This window comes from Berghia stephanieae, chromosome 8 (assembly GCF_034508935.2).
Source record: "Berghia stephanieae isolate SIO BIC M18660-M18661 chromosome 8, UCSD_Bste_1.3, whole genome shotgun sequence".
NCBI classification, from domain to species: domain Eukaryota; kingdom Metazoa; phylum Mollusca; class Gastropoda; order Nudibranchia; family Aeolidiidae; genus Berghia; species Berghia stephanieae.
Window position 1 is genome coordinate 29,940,395 of NC_088367.1, and position 16,782 is coordinate 29,957,176.

General features: G+C 34.9%; 1 protein-coding gene across 9 annotated transcripts in view; it reads right to left on the reverse strand.

The window, feature by feature from the left end:
* Positions 1–16,782, reverse strand: part of LOC144978487 (vinculin-like) — an 88,284-nt gene that overhangs the window by 25,739 nt on the left and 45,763 nt on the right. For 4 of the 9 annotated variants that reach the window (XM_078924639.1, XM_078924635.1, XM_078924637.1 and 1 more), the window contains exons 14-19: positions 15,832–16,009; positions 12,348–12,545; positions 10,820–10,911; positions 9,102–9,213; positions 5,172–5,222; positions 242–412 (exon numbers count right to left, since the gene is read on the reverse strand). In XM_078924639.1, the coding sequence (XP_078780765.1) occupies positions 242–412; positions 5,172–5,222; positions 9,102–9,213; positions 10,820–10,911; positions 12,348–12,545; positions 15,832–16,009 (802 nt within the window). The remainder of the gene's footprint in view (positions 1–241; positions 413–5,171; positions 5,223–9,101; positions 9,214–10,819; positions 10,912–12,347; positions 12,546–15,831; positions 16,010–16,782) is intronic. The other 5 variants (XM_078924642.1, XM_078924640.1, XM_078924643.1 and 2 more) reach the window with 3 other exon arrangements.

The following is a 16,782-nucleotide window of genomic DNA, read 5'->3' on the forward strand; positions in this document are numbered from 1 at the left end:
TTTCAATGCATGATAAATTCTTTTAAGGTAACATATCATTTTATTTTACTTCTGTTTGTTTTTCTTTTTATTGAACCCAACCCAACCCCTATTTCTTTTACTTTTTTTCATATTAAAGAACTATGTTAGTCACAAGTTGACAGTATCAATCAATTGATTAATCAGTTGCTTGGTTATTATCAGTTCTCATCGTGATCATCAACGTTATTATCATCATTCCAATAGAGTTTTGTATTCTAACCATAGTCGTAATATCCGTATGGGTCCATGGGTGGTGGGGGAACAGGGGGTGCAGGGACTGGGGCAAAGGCCGCAGGTGGAGGTGGGGGTGGAGGGGGTGGAGCTTGTTGATGATATGCCTGAGGTGGCGCCCTCTGCTGCTGGTTGTACATCTGGTCGGGTCTCAAGGACGCTGCATGGATTGAAGATGAAAACAAATTGTAATAAAATGGTGAAGTGCTAACAAAAATGACAATGCGTTGCACACATCCTCTGTTCCTCAGAGCTTGATATGTTTTGCTATGTCACATAGACATTATGCACATGGTTAACCATAATAATGCTGTTTGTTATTGATCTTAGCCACACAGACGGTGATCAGATCAGTCCTCATCACATTCTAACAAGACCATAAACAATCAACATACAATTGTGATTTGTTATTATAAATTGTTGAGCAATATGGAAAAACTGTGCATATCTGTATGGAAACAATAGTTGTTTATAATCAATCTTATTTGATTTTGAAAAAATATTATTTGTCAGAGAGCGCAGGAATAGCAGACATTTTTAAAATAGACTGTTTCAAAGAAATTTTTTTTTCATGACAATTAAATATGGAGTTTAAAAAATTAATTAAAAATACTTTATTACAGTTTTAAATTCACTTCAATATCTAGCAAACCCACAGCTAAAATATAGAAGAATGCTTTTGTACATTTAAGGTGACATAATTCAAAGTTATTCCAGCGAGAAGTGCAGATTTTCCAATATAGCTAAACAATGGTTATCGTTCCCTAGCCAATCAGATATGGTCAACAACAATATGGTAGAAAAACGAACAATCAGTATGTGCGATAAATAGTTCCGGAATGATTTTACATTGGCAGTGATCTGATGGTTGAGATTGAATTTGAAATTTATTTTTGAAAAGTTACGGTCAAAAATGCCTTTCATAGAGAAGAGTGATTTTTAAACAAATTTCTACACCTCAAAACCTTCAAACTCAATATTCTTCATAAAGTTCATTCCGACATAATACCATATTGATGCCATGGGTCACATATTCAAAATCTTGGGTTACATACATATGACTATCGGATACAACAGATCAATGCTTCTGAACAATATAAAGACAATAATAACCTCTGCAACATGGAGCATAAATCATGACAACACTGTATCAATGTACATGACAAAAGTTGAGCGACACAAATTCAAAATTCTTTTTTTCTTTTTCCTTTTTTTAATTAAAAATTATTTTTTTCTTTTTAATTAAAAGTTTTCATCAGTGTAAACCTTTTACTTTTGCCATAACCCAATTAGTCTTTTGTTTTTCTGAATTTTTTTCTTGTTAATATTTTATAAACATTCCAATGTAATTCAGGCCAATGTCAAAAATTTAACTAAAATAGGGAGATAGTTCATGGTTTTCCAATCCTTCATTAAATATGAAATAGAATATAGATATTTAAAAAGAAGAGAATTACAACTATTTCAAACAGAAAACAAAAATGTTTCAACACCTGCCACATGATCAATGCTTACAACAATTTGAAATTTTCCTAGTAGTATTATGCATCCTTAAAAACTGCATCAGCATTGTGTAACTCTAGATTTACAAGTTAAAAATAGATTGAAGGCTTAACATGGAGAGAAGCTGAGAAGATGGCACAAAGCCGGACAAAATGGAGGGGATTCTTCGATGACCTATGATCCAGCCGGATTGAAAGGCCTAAGTAAGTAAGTAAGTAAGTACGGGTAGTTCAAGTTCAGTCAGTCAGCAGAGATATTAAGTAACATTTCAAGATCCTTTAACTCACTCAATCCTAGAGTTTTTTGCTACTTTTCAAAATTGGAAAAAAAATAAATTAAAAATAGCATGTGCATAGACAGTTTTATTCGACTACCATTAACATGTAAAAACTAAAAACATTAGCTTTGATACTACGCCTATAATTTGTCTCATAACAATGTAATAAATAGGCATGGGGTAAAAGTTACCCGGGTAAACTACGGATATAGTCGGTGTTAGGGTTGAGTGAGTTAACAAGACGAGCCCAGTATTTCCCTGACATCTGTCAGGATTTCAGGTGATGTATTAAAGTTTATATTGTTTTAGGTATTGGCTGAAGAAGAGTTTGAGCCTAAAACATTCCGTATTTGGTATCTTATATCTTTTTCGAAGCTATTATAATCATTTTTGTTCATTACTTTTTACAGTCCATAGCTTCTAGCAGCTTATTATCACTTAGATATTCACTAACAAACTTATGAACTTGGTTTTGAATCCTGCTATCTATCCAGCAGTTATTGTGTAAGAAGTTCCTTTTTCTGAAGTCTTGTAAGATTGACAGGAAAGCCACAGACAGGGATCCCACCAAAAGTATACCACATGGTCTTATCCATGTCTCAAGACATTTACGTCTCAAGCTTTCAAGATTAATAGGATACTTCTTTCCTTACATATATAATATGTTAAAATGCTTGTTGTTTAGGTCTTTATTTTAAGCCTGTTGAATGAATGAATACATGACCAGAATATGGAAATGTCTTGTTATATATCGATGTGATACGAAATTTTAATTTCCATAAAGGATCAATAAAGTATATTTTATCTTATCTACAAAAAAGCTGAGCTTTTTATATGGTGCCATTGGCTCTGCTTTTCACTGTCTTGTAACTAAACAAGTTGCCTTGGCATGGTGAGCGTCCAGCCGAATATCAAAACTAGTCCCTACCTTGTGTCCTTTCACTTCTTTTTGTTACAAGACGAGACACTATCTCATTGAGCTAGCAATAAATGTCACAAAAAGATGATGACTGGATTAATTGTCACACTGGACAGTATAAAAATAAAATAACAAGGGAATAAGGAAGAATGAAAGATGACTTGGTGATACAATCCTGTCACAATCACAGTCGTGATTATCTTCGATGCAAGGAGTTGTGACTTAATGACAAGACAAAGAAATTCAGTTTAAAATTATTTTCAACAAGCTAAATTGCATAACAGCAATTTGCAATAAGTAGGAAATATGGCCTGACATAAGTAAATGCCAAAAAAAAAAGATCATTTATGTAGCACCACTTAGTGCAACGTGATTATCATAATTTATAAAACTATCAAATTGGAATTTACACTTCAAACAACAATTTAATGAATAACCGGGGAGGAAGAAAAGGGGGGGGGGGGGTTAATCAATCTGCAAAGAAATGCAAGCGCAATAAAAAAAAAAACCCAAAGAAGCAAAAAAAACTTCAAACACCAGCTTTTAAAAAGATCAAATCAAAGATTTTGAAGGGAAATTTGACATCCCATCCAAATTTGATAATAAATCCAGATGCTAAAAATTGCATTTCAAGGCAAATCATCTAATATGAGCAAAATTATTATGCTTGTACTGATAAAAATGATTGCGATTTCCCAAACTTAAAAAAAAAAAAATTGAATAACTCTTAATCCTTATGACTTCCCTCTATAATGGATTTCTTTTGACAACTGTTTCAACTGCCATAACACAGATTTGATACAATAAATCATATTTTATCCATTCACAGTAAATTGGAGGGTAACTCCCCATAATTAAATAAGGATAAATTTATTTTGATCTAAATAACAAAGCAGCTCCATTCTTTCTCTCTTGATTCTCCCATCCTTCTTCTTTCAGCTTATCCCGCATTTTGCAGGGTTGCCATAATGAATGCCACATCTCCATACATCTCAGTTCAGCACATCATTTTCCTCCAGGCCCAGTTCATTCATATCATCCTTTACTTCTTTGGGCGTCCTTTTTTCCTTTTTCCCACTATTTGTAAGTCCAATACTTTCTTTCCCACGTACTTGATTCTCCCCTCCATAAACAAGAATTGTCGACAATGAGTTCAGAACAAAATAAACATGACAAGTAAACATGTCCAGCAGGGCAAAGCTGAATGAAGCAACAAAAGCGCATCCAAATAACGACCATCAATACCATTAAAGAGACAATATATTGCAAAATAAGAATACATTCTTTGAATGAATAGAAATCAGTTTTATAAAAATCCCTCATTATGTTTATCGATAATACTTTAACATCATTTTTTTTCCCTTTAAGAGTTATTTTTTTAAATAAAATTTTAAGCGGTAAAGCCAAAAGAAAGAAAAAAGTGCAATGTCAATGCCAAAACCTATTTCAGCCATTGTGATAATTTTAAAAGCACCTGCTGCAGTTTTATCAAATTTTAGCCAAAATTGTAAAATCGTTTCCTCCTTCACTCTTTCATCCAAACACACTGAAGTGGCGGATCTATTCAAATTAGCAACAGATACATATTATAACAATCCTCTAAAAACCTGGATGTAGATGGAATCAGAGTACAATAGAAGCACAAGACACGTGGCAAAGCAGCACGTTCACCAGCTTTTTAAATCATTAAATATTTTTTCGACATTTATGACATCGCAACAGAGTTAGTAGCAACAGCAATACAATCAATGCCATTCAAGTCTGTTTTAAAAAGAATTTGTTCAAATTTGAAGGTGTGATATATTTTCTTTTGGGGGAGGGGGGGGGGGGTGTATACATTTGGTCTGAGAGAAAACTAAAACCATGGCATTAATTTAACCACACTGGTCTGATGCCTGCATTTCCACAATGAATTCAGCTTTATAGCCCACTTGTTTGTAATGTGATTAATATATTGCAGTTTTACAGTTGAAGGAATAAATGGGTCATATTAAAGTTAAAAAAGCTTTTTTATATTTGTTTTTAATGGAAAGCTGAATTAATCTGGGTTATAATTGTTTCAAGTTAAAAAAAAAACAAATAGAAAAACATGAAGAGAGAAAAAAGAATACCAATAACACAGACTTGAATCGCTTTGACTGTATGAGTAAAATAAGTTGATGGTAAATGCAAAAATAAATAAATGATGATATTAAAGCAATCCCATAAGTCCTTGGATACCTTCCTCTACTGGGATTTGCTGCTCTCCTATTCCAAATGAGTCCGAGGGAACTGCGAGGAAAGGTCGAAATGTGGATTAATACAAAACAAAATTGAACAAAATGGGAATTAAAGTTAAGATTGTTTCTTAAATGATGCGCTAAGCCAGCATCATTCAAGCTCCATTTCCATACAGCTGATGGAAATTCCAACCATTAACCCAAAAGAATCGTCCCTAATGGAGCATGTTGGATTATTGGTGTTCAGCTGTTCCATTGGAAGTTCACATCTTTGGGATACATATGTATCCAAGCAACATTTTGTTAGAATCAGAATTAATACTGCATAAAGTGCATAGTGCACAAAGTTAATACAATTCACTTCACTTAATCACACATCGGAAAATCGCACACTCTGCTTATCTGCTACTCTAACTCAAATGAAAATTTTCTTTTCCCCTCCATATAACCCGTCAACTTAAATGCACACTTCACTTAAACAACAGATTTATTCACATTTCCTAAAGTTTTGCTTTGCAAATAAGCAGAGTGACTGTATGTCCAAGTCTGCATGCTGTCTTTATACAAAAGTAGTGACATAACCTGGAATATACAAAATGTCATAACCAGAGTCTGAAACTGGTTAGTATTGCTTTATTGGAAAAAGAAAACACATGCAATGTCTTCAATATAATGAAATATCATTTCTATTTCTTTTTTCTTTTTTTTTTTTGGTGTGTGTTTGCTCTTCATTGTATTACACGCTCAGCTAGAAGAGCAATATTAAAGTAAATCAATAACATTTAGTTTGGAATCATCACTATGATAAAACATCTTTTTTTTTTAATGCAAAAAGAAAAAAAAACTTTATAAAAGATATACAATAATATATATATTTTTTTAATATCTAATTCCATATAAGGTCAATTCATGACATGCCTTTTTTTTTCATTTTCCACAAAAAAGAGTCTGCAGCATTCACAATTTTGTTGTTGTTGTATTGTATTATCTCAATATTATTGTTACAAATGTTCATTGTCTGTCTTGGTAATATTGCCATTTAAAGCAGATAGAGCACGACATAATAATCGTTTTGCGCTTTTGAAATACTATTTGTTATTATTATTATTATTATTATTATTATTATTATTATTATTATTATTATTATTATTATTATTATTATCATTATCATTATCATTATTATTATTATTATTATTATTATTATTATTATTATTATTATTATTATTATTATTATCATTATTATATTATTATTATTATTATTATTATTATTATTATTATTATTATTATTATTATTATTATTATTATTATTATTATTATTATTATCATTTTTATTATTATTATTTTTTTTATACCACGTAAAGTAATTTATCTTAAATTGTGATTAGGCCGGTGACAGCTCCAAAAAGGTAATTTAATTTGCAACATCCTTTTTAAAGCAAAAACTATTAAAAGATAGACGGTCACAGCAAGATTCAAGAGATATGCATTTATTTTCCCCTGCCGTTTTAAACAGCGATTAACTGCTGGACTCGAGATCAAGTTCAAATGGTGATGAAACACAGCACACAAACCCACTGCAATAAAACGACTACTAACACCATGCCTGAACTACCTCTAGCAAGAACGGACCGGCCCTCAGTGCTGTCCACATCCAGCATGTAAGGGAAGTGGCTAGGCACAACCACTATGGCATTGGGGGGTGGAGGGTGGAAAATACTACTACATTCCTGGGCACGTTGCACAGGGGAGTGGACAGGTGAATGTGCCCTGTCAGCAAAGAGGGGCGGGGCTTAGAGGCAGAGACAATATTGATTCGTTAATTTGAAATATAATGAATCAATCACTAACATTTACCAAAATAAAATTTTGGGTTTTTATTAAAAATAAGGAAATAAATAAGTTATTCACAAAAATAAATTTAAAAAACAAAAAGAAAAACAAACAAACAAAATATTTAAAAACAAACAAAAATTCCAGAGATGCCAAGCTTTAACATTTATCATGTGGGACTAGGGAAGAGGTAAGATAAATTGAGAATTTGGTCTGCTTTAGGGTTCCTTCCTATGTTATATTGTGGTGGTAGTTCTGCTGTATATCTGTTTATTTAGGGGAGAGGATTGGTAGTTTTGTATACAAGGTCGGGTCTTATTTTCTGTGTTTAGTTTGTTGAGGGTTTTTTTTTATACAAACGGTTGCTTACAAAATGATATTAATAAATAAAATACAACAGGTCAAAGAAATTATTTTTTTTGCCTGCTTGCCTGGCTGAGGTTTTTAAAATTGATTTAAAGATCTAGTTGACGATTTGGGCAGCAGTAGTACCTGATGATTTTTTTAAAATTTTGCTGACCCATAATCTCCATTCAGTCAGAGCTTATCCTTGTTTTTGTAGCATTAAGGAACCAGAAACAATTATTTACTACCCTTAGGATAGAATGCTAGTCTATTGAGAGAAAAAAAATATTACACCAAATGCAAATACCAGTCCCTTTGCTTGTAAAGTAAATTTTCTACCAGCTGAGTTGGCTCTTTCCGAATCGTGTGTGAATACAACAGATTTAGACACTCTCAAGCAAAGATTATCAAACTACTTCAGCCTAACACCAACCATGGCTGCCACATTCAACAAATCTCTCCATCCTCAAATACAAATACTCATAATTGAGTCGACTTCGAGTAACATTCAGATCCAGATCGGGATCGCTATCTATGGTTCAAACTGTAACAAAATACCATGATAATTCATTTATGAGTGAAATATTCTTGAGTAAAGAAAGGGGGAGAGAAACAACTTTGTAAATTAATGGCTACTGGGACATGAAACATGAGTCTTGTCTTGTGCTCGGCATCTCTGGCAAACAAAATGACTGCAAATTCTACAAACAAAATTTCTACGACAACAACAATATTAATTTAAAGGAATTTCTTTCCCAAGAGTAAGACGTTTAGTACAGCAGAACAATATATGAGACAATTTCCATACAAGAACCTGAAAAAAAAAGTCAGTTTAAAATGGAAACACAAAATATGGAAGTAAATCTTTAAAAGCTCGTGAAAAAAGAAGATTGAATGATAAGAGAAGTAACTTACCTAAAATAATATTCTTAGACAATTAAACAAATCAGTTATATCAACATTGGATAGATTTGAAACCAACGGGTTCTTATAACAAATATATCAATAGTAGTTCTATTGATAATTTCAATAAATACCTTGGTGGTCTCGACCCTGGATTTGTCATTATATTATTTTTTAAGAACTTTAAAATCCATAATAAAAAACATATTTTGAATGACTGGTCATAACTTGTAGGAAAAGAAATTCAACCGATGATATTTTCATTATTACCAAATCAATTTTTAATTCAATGGCTCATTTAGGTAATATTGCCAATAGAAATCATACATTGACTTAGAATTTCCTATTCACAAATTAAAATAAGTAAAAATTAATAATGTTGTACATGTACACCAGATACACCAATATCATTTATCAGATTATAAGTGTTTTAAAAAAAAAAAACAGAGTCAAATACAGAGAGGTGGGAGATGGGAGTCTTTGAAAGACATTACAATATGAGAAATTCTAATATCATTTCATGAGTTCTTTTTAAAAAATCTAGATCCAATCTAGAATTTTGTTGACTATTTGAGCTAGCTCAGATAAACTACAGAAGTCACTGAACCCCCCCCCCCCCCCCCCCCCCCCCCTCTCTCCTTTCCAACCGAGAGACTCTCTTTATACCAAAAGTCTAATCCTAAAAAGAAAACAAAATTATAAAACTCCAGAAAAGGACATTTTAAAATAAATAAAAACAGTATAGAGTGGGAGAATGATAATGATCAAGTACGGCAAAATATATAATTTCACTGTCTATATATAGAAATCACAAATATACGGTAATATATTTAGTATATCTAGTTTCAGATACCTGAAATATGTAGCTGGGACATGTCTGGAGGGGGAGGGAATCTTTGATCATAATAGTCATCCTTTGAATCCACCCGTACAGCATTCCTCACACCTCCAACTGCATCAATCAACTAGAAAACGAGAGGGGAAATAAATTATCAATTTATGCCATATACAGCCATAAAATTTACCAAAAAAAAACAAAAAGAGAAAAATCTCTAATTTTCATGCTCTGTTAAACGACTTTATCTTAAAAATAATGTGCAAGGGATTATCTACTTTAAAAAAACACACTGTCTCCTTTTCATCGAAGAGCGATAATGAAGGCCTTGGCAAAACTAAAACCAAAAGAGACAGGGAATTCAAAGGCAACAAAAACAAAATCATAAGGAAATACTAAGACCAGCTTCAGGAAAATTCTGATCAATTCCTTGTCAGCCAGACAAAAGCCAGTGTAGAGAAGTGTTTAGTAAAGATGATTGATGGTTGATTGTATGGCAAAAAATATACAATTAGAATTCTTTTTTTTTTTAATGTGATAAATTCATGTTCAGTTAAGTTGATAAGTTTTCCTGTTCCACACTAAGATGTGTAGCTTTTGACCTTTGCTTTTGCTTCTTTTTTTCCGCCGGGAAAAGGTTTATCTTAGATTTATTTATTCAAAATGGATAATAGTTACTATTTCATGTTCTTTTGTAAATTTTGGGCATTTTCACATTCATCTATTTTATTCTGTTTTTCATGCCAGGTCTTGACTCTATACTGCTTATATATATTTTTTTTTTAATCAAAGAGCAATGTCTTTGTTGTAAAAGTTGTCAGGCTTATAGAGTAATCTTTAAGGACCATTAATTGTATTGTTAACTGTTAAAAGCCAGTACATCAAAAAGAATAATAAACAAATGGGAGAGAACGATGTCGACATATAATGCTTTGAATTAATGGATAATAATCTTCATATTGTTTTACAACATAAAATGTCGAGCCACTATCTAAATGTCACAGATATGGTTCTAGTTACATGAATATGAAAACGAGCTTCCATTTAGCTATACTAATACAGCTCAACATGACTGTGAGGTTTCACTGACCAAAATGGTACACTCTTCACATTTTCAGTCAAGTATTGCACTTGAGGTAAGCATGTTAATATCCTGGATATGCCTTGTAAATGGGTACGATAGAATAGAACTAGAACTAGACCTTTTATTTAGAGCAAAATCCACTAAACGTGCTCATAGCGATTTACTAGTGGTCCCTAGCCAACAGCAACACTTAACATGAAGGACCAGACATGATACCTGTTAGACAATATTACGAATTGTTTTCCAATCTGTTTACACCTGAGTGTCGTCAGAGAATGTGAGTAAAGAGCCTTTTCCAAGGACTCAGCTATGTGCCCCTAAGAGTGGATTCGAAACCTGGACCTTCCTTCATACCACTAGACCACATAGCTGCACTTCAATTTGAAAGTCATATTTTCTTGTTTACTATTGATATGCTCATTTCTATTGATGCTGTGCATTTAGTCAAAATGCTCACACATCTGCCAGCCGAATTTAACATATCAAAACACAAAACTATGAGTAACCTTGAACTTTTATAGTCTGATTGATAGAATTTAGGACTACTCATAAAAATGGCTGGCTAAAAACAATTACACAGAGCTGAGTGACGTCAAATTTGTTCCTACTATTTAAGTCAATTGCTTTTCACAATGCTTCGTTTCCAACTTACAGCCTGGTTGTTTTTCCTCCACTGACCGGCATTTGCAGCATCTGCAGGGTTGCTGGCAAGGAGGCGAGCTGACTGGACTTCAGGAGTGATGGCTACAATCAATGCATGGGTGAGAAAAAAAAATGAAAATTTATAACAAATTGGATAGCTAACTATTATAAATTATATATTCCTCATATGGAATAACCTTTCTCTAAGTATAAAAAAAAGGTTCTGAGCTCTGAGTAACACTGCAGTTTCAGGAGAGTAGCTTTTTTTTTAAAAAAAAAAATTCTCTTTTTGTTTGTTTCTTTTTGTTTTTTGGATATGCATATTTCCAGAAATAGTCAGACTCTTTTGGTTTTAATATGAAGGGGAAGGAGGGCGGGGGTAGAGATGGTGGAGGAGGAGGAGGAGGAGGAGGAGGAGGAGGAGGAGGAGGAGGAGAATTGTATGATAATTCATTAACTGGAGTGGACATTAACTGGCATTATGCTGGGATGAACAGAGGGTCAAAATAGCCCAGTAGGTAGAGCACTCATTTTACATGCAAAGGGACTAAGATCAATTCTGGGTGAAGTTGATATTTTACTTCGGACCACTTGTTCACCCAAGCAGTTACTAAGTAACTGGGTCTATTAGATTTGGTGGAAAGTACTTTACGATAAACTAGCATCCTATCTAAAGGGTAGCAAGAATTTGCTATTGTCCTTTTCACGCTATAGAATCTGGGATAAACTCTTAATTCCATTTGCCTAATGGCTCTATGGGCCTAAGCACTGAAGGACCACATGTTGAGGTGAACATAATGATTTTGCTAAAAGGAGGTAAATTCCTTGTATATGTAGGTTATGCTATGTCTATATAATATAAAGCCATATGGGTTGCAGGGTTTTCAGATAATTTGTCTGGAATCGCTCAGTCTGCAGGCTTTTAGAGAATTCTTGCTCCCATCCATAAATATTTTGGGGTGTGCAGGATGTTGAAAATCTAATTTACAGTCAAACTAATCTCTATCTCATCATTTCAATGTGCACAAAAATTCACACAATGAAACCTCAATCTGCCCTTGTTATATTACCAAACTCCCTTATCACCAACTCGATGACTGTTGATTTTATCGAATTAATGATAAAATTATTTATTTCTTTGTGCTTAAGGGTCGTACAGCACTTGTGACACTCTTAAAAGTCATTTCAGCAAAACGGAATTTTATTGTAAATCCAACACTCATTTTAAATAAACCATTTCCTTTGCCATATACCAAATCATATCATATCATCTCATATCTTAGATCATATCAAATCATATATCATATCAAATGATGTATCATAACATATTATATCATATCATATCATCTAACATATCATGGGTTAAAGGCTAATAGGAGTAAATCCTTTAACTACCTTTTATAAGAACAAGTTTTAAGAATAATCTTTTTTAAAAAGAACAACCAATCAATAACCTTTCATCGAATTAAATGATTCAGACATTTCATTGCCTATTCATTCAAAGAGTATAGAATGAATGAATGACTATAAAAACTCACTGGCAGACAACACGTCAGAGGCCTGGTTGACCCTGTCCACAAAGCTGGGATCCTCACTATTTCCAGTTTCCATTTCAGCAACCTGCAGCACACGACCTGCCCTGTGGGCAATGTTGGCAGCTCCATTGTACACCCCATCTGCATCTCGTTGGCTGATGGCATTCTCAATTCTCTCTGTATCTCTCAAGATGCCTTCCTCTGTCGGGGATACGAGCACAATGATACCACAATGACAATGATCATGATAAGCACATTAACAACAATCACGAGAATAACAATAACAACAACAAAATCAATACAGGCAACAACATGCAGCATGTGCACAATACCATTTCATTAAAAAAAAAAAGAACTCTACCAATTGATCTATCAGAACTCACTTGTGTGAGTCAAAAACTCTACCAATTGATCTATCACAGCCCCCTAGTGTGACTCCAAAACTCTACCAATTGATCTATCACAGCCCCCTAGTGTGAGTCCAAAACTCTACCAATTGATCTATCACAACCCCATTGTGTGAGTCCAAAACTCTACCAATTGATCTATCACAACCCCTTGTGTGAGTCCAAAACTCTACCAATTGATCTATCACAGCCCCCTAGTGTGACTCCAAAACTCTACCAATTGATCTATCACAGCCCCCTAGTGTGAGTCCAAAACTCTACCAATTGATCTATCACAACCCCCTGTCTGAGTCCAAAACTCTACCAATTGATCTATCACAACCCCCTTGTGTGAGTCCAAAACTCTACCAACTGATCTATCACAACCCCTTGTGTAAGCCCAAAACTCTACCAATTGATCTATCACAACCCCTTGTGTGAGTCCAAAACTCTACCAATTGATCTAGCACAACCCCTTGTGTGAGTCCAAAACTCTACCAATTGATCTATCACAACCCCATTGTGTGAGTCCAAGACTCTACCAATTGATCTACCACAACCCCCTAGTGTGAGTCCAAAACTCTACCAATTGATCCACCACAACCCCATTGTGTGAGTCCACAACTCTACCAATTGATCTACAACAACCCAATTGTGTGAGTCCAGAACTCTACCAATTGATCTACCACAACCCAATTGTGTGAGTCCAGAACATACCAATTGATCTATCACAACCCCCTAGTGTGAGTCCAAGACTCTACCAATTGATCTACAACAAACCCCTTGTGTAAGTCCAAAATTCTACCAATTGATCTACCACAACCCTATTGTGTGAGTCCAGAACTCTACCAATTGATCTACCACAACCCCATTGTGTGAGTCCAGAACTCTACCAATTGATCTATCACACCCCCCTTGTGTGAGTCCAGAACTCTACCTATTGCTTTATAACTCCCTTGCTGAGAAAAGCTAAATATAAATTATTGAAAAGCGATGTCCTTTTGCCTTTAAAATGTCTTGGTCATATTTTTGACAAGTATTTTATAGTGCAAAATCTAGGGTTAATTCAATCTTAATGTCTATGCCATTCCATACACGAAGTCCCGATAGCTCAGTTGGTAGAGCACTCGCTTCACAATTAAAAGGACCATGATCGATCCTGGGTGCAGTCAAGATTTCCTTCTGACCCCCCCCCCCCCCCCCCCCCCCCAAGTGCACCCAGCAGTGAATGAGTAGCTGAGACTGTTAGATTTGGTGGAAAGTTCTTAGCGATAGACTAGCATCCTATCCAAAGGATAGTAAGCAATTGCTATTGTCCGTTTCACACTATAGAAACCGGGATTAACTCTGGCTCCACGGGCCCAATGGATCTGAAGGACTTTTCTATTTTTAATTCCATACACAAGTACGCAACTAACATTTGTAACTTGCAACTCTGACATTTGAGTAGGTAATATCAGGAGATTATCTCAAATGTCTGCTGCGTTTGAAAAGATTGAGTAGGTCAAAAAGATACGAAAGTGCATAAAAGAGGGGTATTTATATTACATTAATGTAATTTTATAATTAATTCTTTCACAAGCAAGCAGTCAACACAAATGGTATGGTTGACGGGGAATGGAAAGAGAAAATGTGTTTGTATCACTCTCAACAGCTGTACTGAATTGAATATATATATATTTATATTATATATTTTGTTGGCATGGACACCATGAGGTAAAAAAAAAAATATTACAGGAATCAAGAGAGGAAAGTAAAACTTTTGAGAAGAATTTTGGTTAAGTCTTTTTTTAAATGTGAGCTTTATATATTGCAATATCCACTAAATGCTCCTTTACAACGTGACCCAAGTCAACAGCAATGCTGAAAATGTAGGGTGAGATATGCGCCTGTAATGCACCGTTATAAGGTTTGTTTTACTTTTGCTGTTACAATGCTGTTACTATCATTTTAATTTGTGCGGCTATGTGGTCTAGTGGTAAGACACTCGCTTTTGGATCGGAAGGTCCTGAGTTCGAGCCTCGCGTTCGGTGCATAGTTGAGTCCTTGAATGCTCTTTACTCACATTCTCTCACCGACTCAGGTGTAAAATGAGTACCTGGCCGTTAACAGCGTTGTCTTTGTCCGAAAAATTGTAATATCGCCTAACAGGCATTATGTCCCGTCCTACATGTTGCTGTTGACCAGGGACCCCTTGTAAAGCGCTTTGAGCACGTTTAGTGGAGATTGCGCTATATAAAAGCTCAATTTTACATCTTAGTATGTTGAGAAAATAAGCATAAAGAGCATTTTCAAGGAACTCAAAGTTAGGGCTGTCCACGGGGGAACTCCACGAACTTAGGAAAGACTGCCTCTTTTAAATGACTAAGAAGAATGTTGAAGTCAGAATTACTTTTATTTTTACATTTCTACTTTATCTCCCCCCCCCCCCCCCCCCCCCCCCACGCCTTTCCCCTTTCCCACTTCCTCTTATATTCTCTCTTTTACCCTTCCTGTCACCAAATCCATCTATACTATAAAGGAACCATTTATCCATTATATTTTTAAACTCCTGTCTATTTGCCCTATTACTGGATAGTAATTTTGGCACTAAATGATATAAACCATCACTAGTTGGTATTCGGGCGTCGTTAAATTTCACGAGCAACGCTCTACTTCTAAAATCAACACTCATTACTACCATCACAAGTAACGTCCTTCCTACGCAATAAACTCTCTCTCTCTCTCTCTCTCTCTCTCTCTCCCCCCCCCCCCCCCCCCCCCCCCCCCCATTTTTATTGAGGGTGTGGAATAGATCTCACAGCGGGTGATTACTAAAATAAAATTAATCAATGAATGAATGAATGAAAGGATAAAGAAATGGATGGATGGATTAATGAATGAATGAATGGATCAATGAATGAATGAAAGGATAAATGAATGAATGAACGAATGAATGAACGAACGAATAATGATGAATGTATGAATTAATTAATGAATTGATGAATAAATAAATGAATTAATTAATTTATGAATGAATGGATCGATCAATCAATCAATCAATCAATCAAACCATCCATCAGTCAACCAGAAAGTAAGGAAACAGGAACCCTCCGCCCTACCTTCTGCTCTGATGAGAGCCGCTGAGTCAACCGCTTCATCCGTCAACATTCTGAGTCGCTCCATGTTATCCTCCCATTGTTTCTTTAGCAAGTCAAAGTGCTCAACAGCTGCTGGATTGCCAGGGTTGGAGAACAGAATGCGTGCAGCATTCACAACTTGAGGTGTCAAGTCTTTGATCTGTCAATTACATAAAATATTAAGTAAAAGATAAAGAGGGAGAGGGGAGATGGAGAAAAAAAAGGGAGTGCTTTAGAGATGAGTTAATCCCAAATTCCTTAGCACTATTAAAAGGAAAGCTACAATTGCTTGCCACCCTTTGGATATGACACTAGTTAAATTGATGATGATGATGATGATGATGATGATGATGATGATGATGATGATGATGATGATGATGATGATGGGCAGGAGAAGGATGAGGAAGAGGAGGAGGAGGAGCAGGAAGAGGACGAGGGGGAGGAGGGAGAAGGAAGAGGATGATGAGGAGATGGAAAAAGAAGAGGAGGATGAGGGGGAGGAGGAGATCGAATCCCTATTTGCTTCACTCGATGTCTAAATACAACTCATACAATTCTGTGTTCCAGTTCATTCCATAATAATGTAATACTTTTCCAACTGTTATTTTCTTTTACTTCTCTTCCTCAGTTAAAACCTCTAGATGATAACGTATTATCATCGGACATGTTCGGGGGGAAAAAGAGTATAAAAAAGAAGGAGAAAAAAGGGGGGAAACAGACTATGGTAACACCCAACGTGAACTTATTTGCAGGTCTGATAACCCAAATTGTCATAGGCTCATTGTTGCAATGGAAATACTCTCAGACCGACGCTAAATATCGTCTATTACACAACAATGTTAAATCTAGCCCATAATTGCCTTCGGTTATCAGACGTGCTCTTATGCGAACGTCGGCACCAGCAATTTAGAAGAGGTTCTTTAAACAATTTCG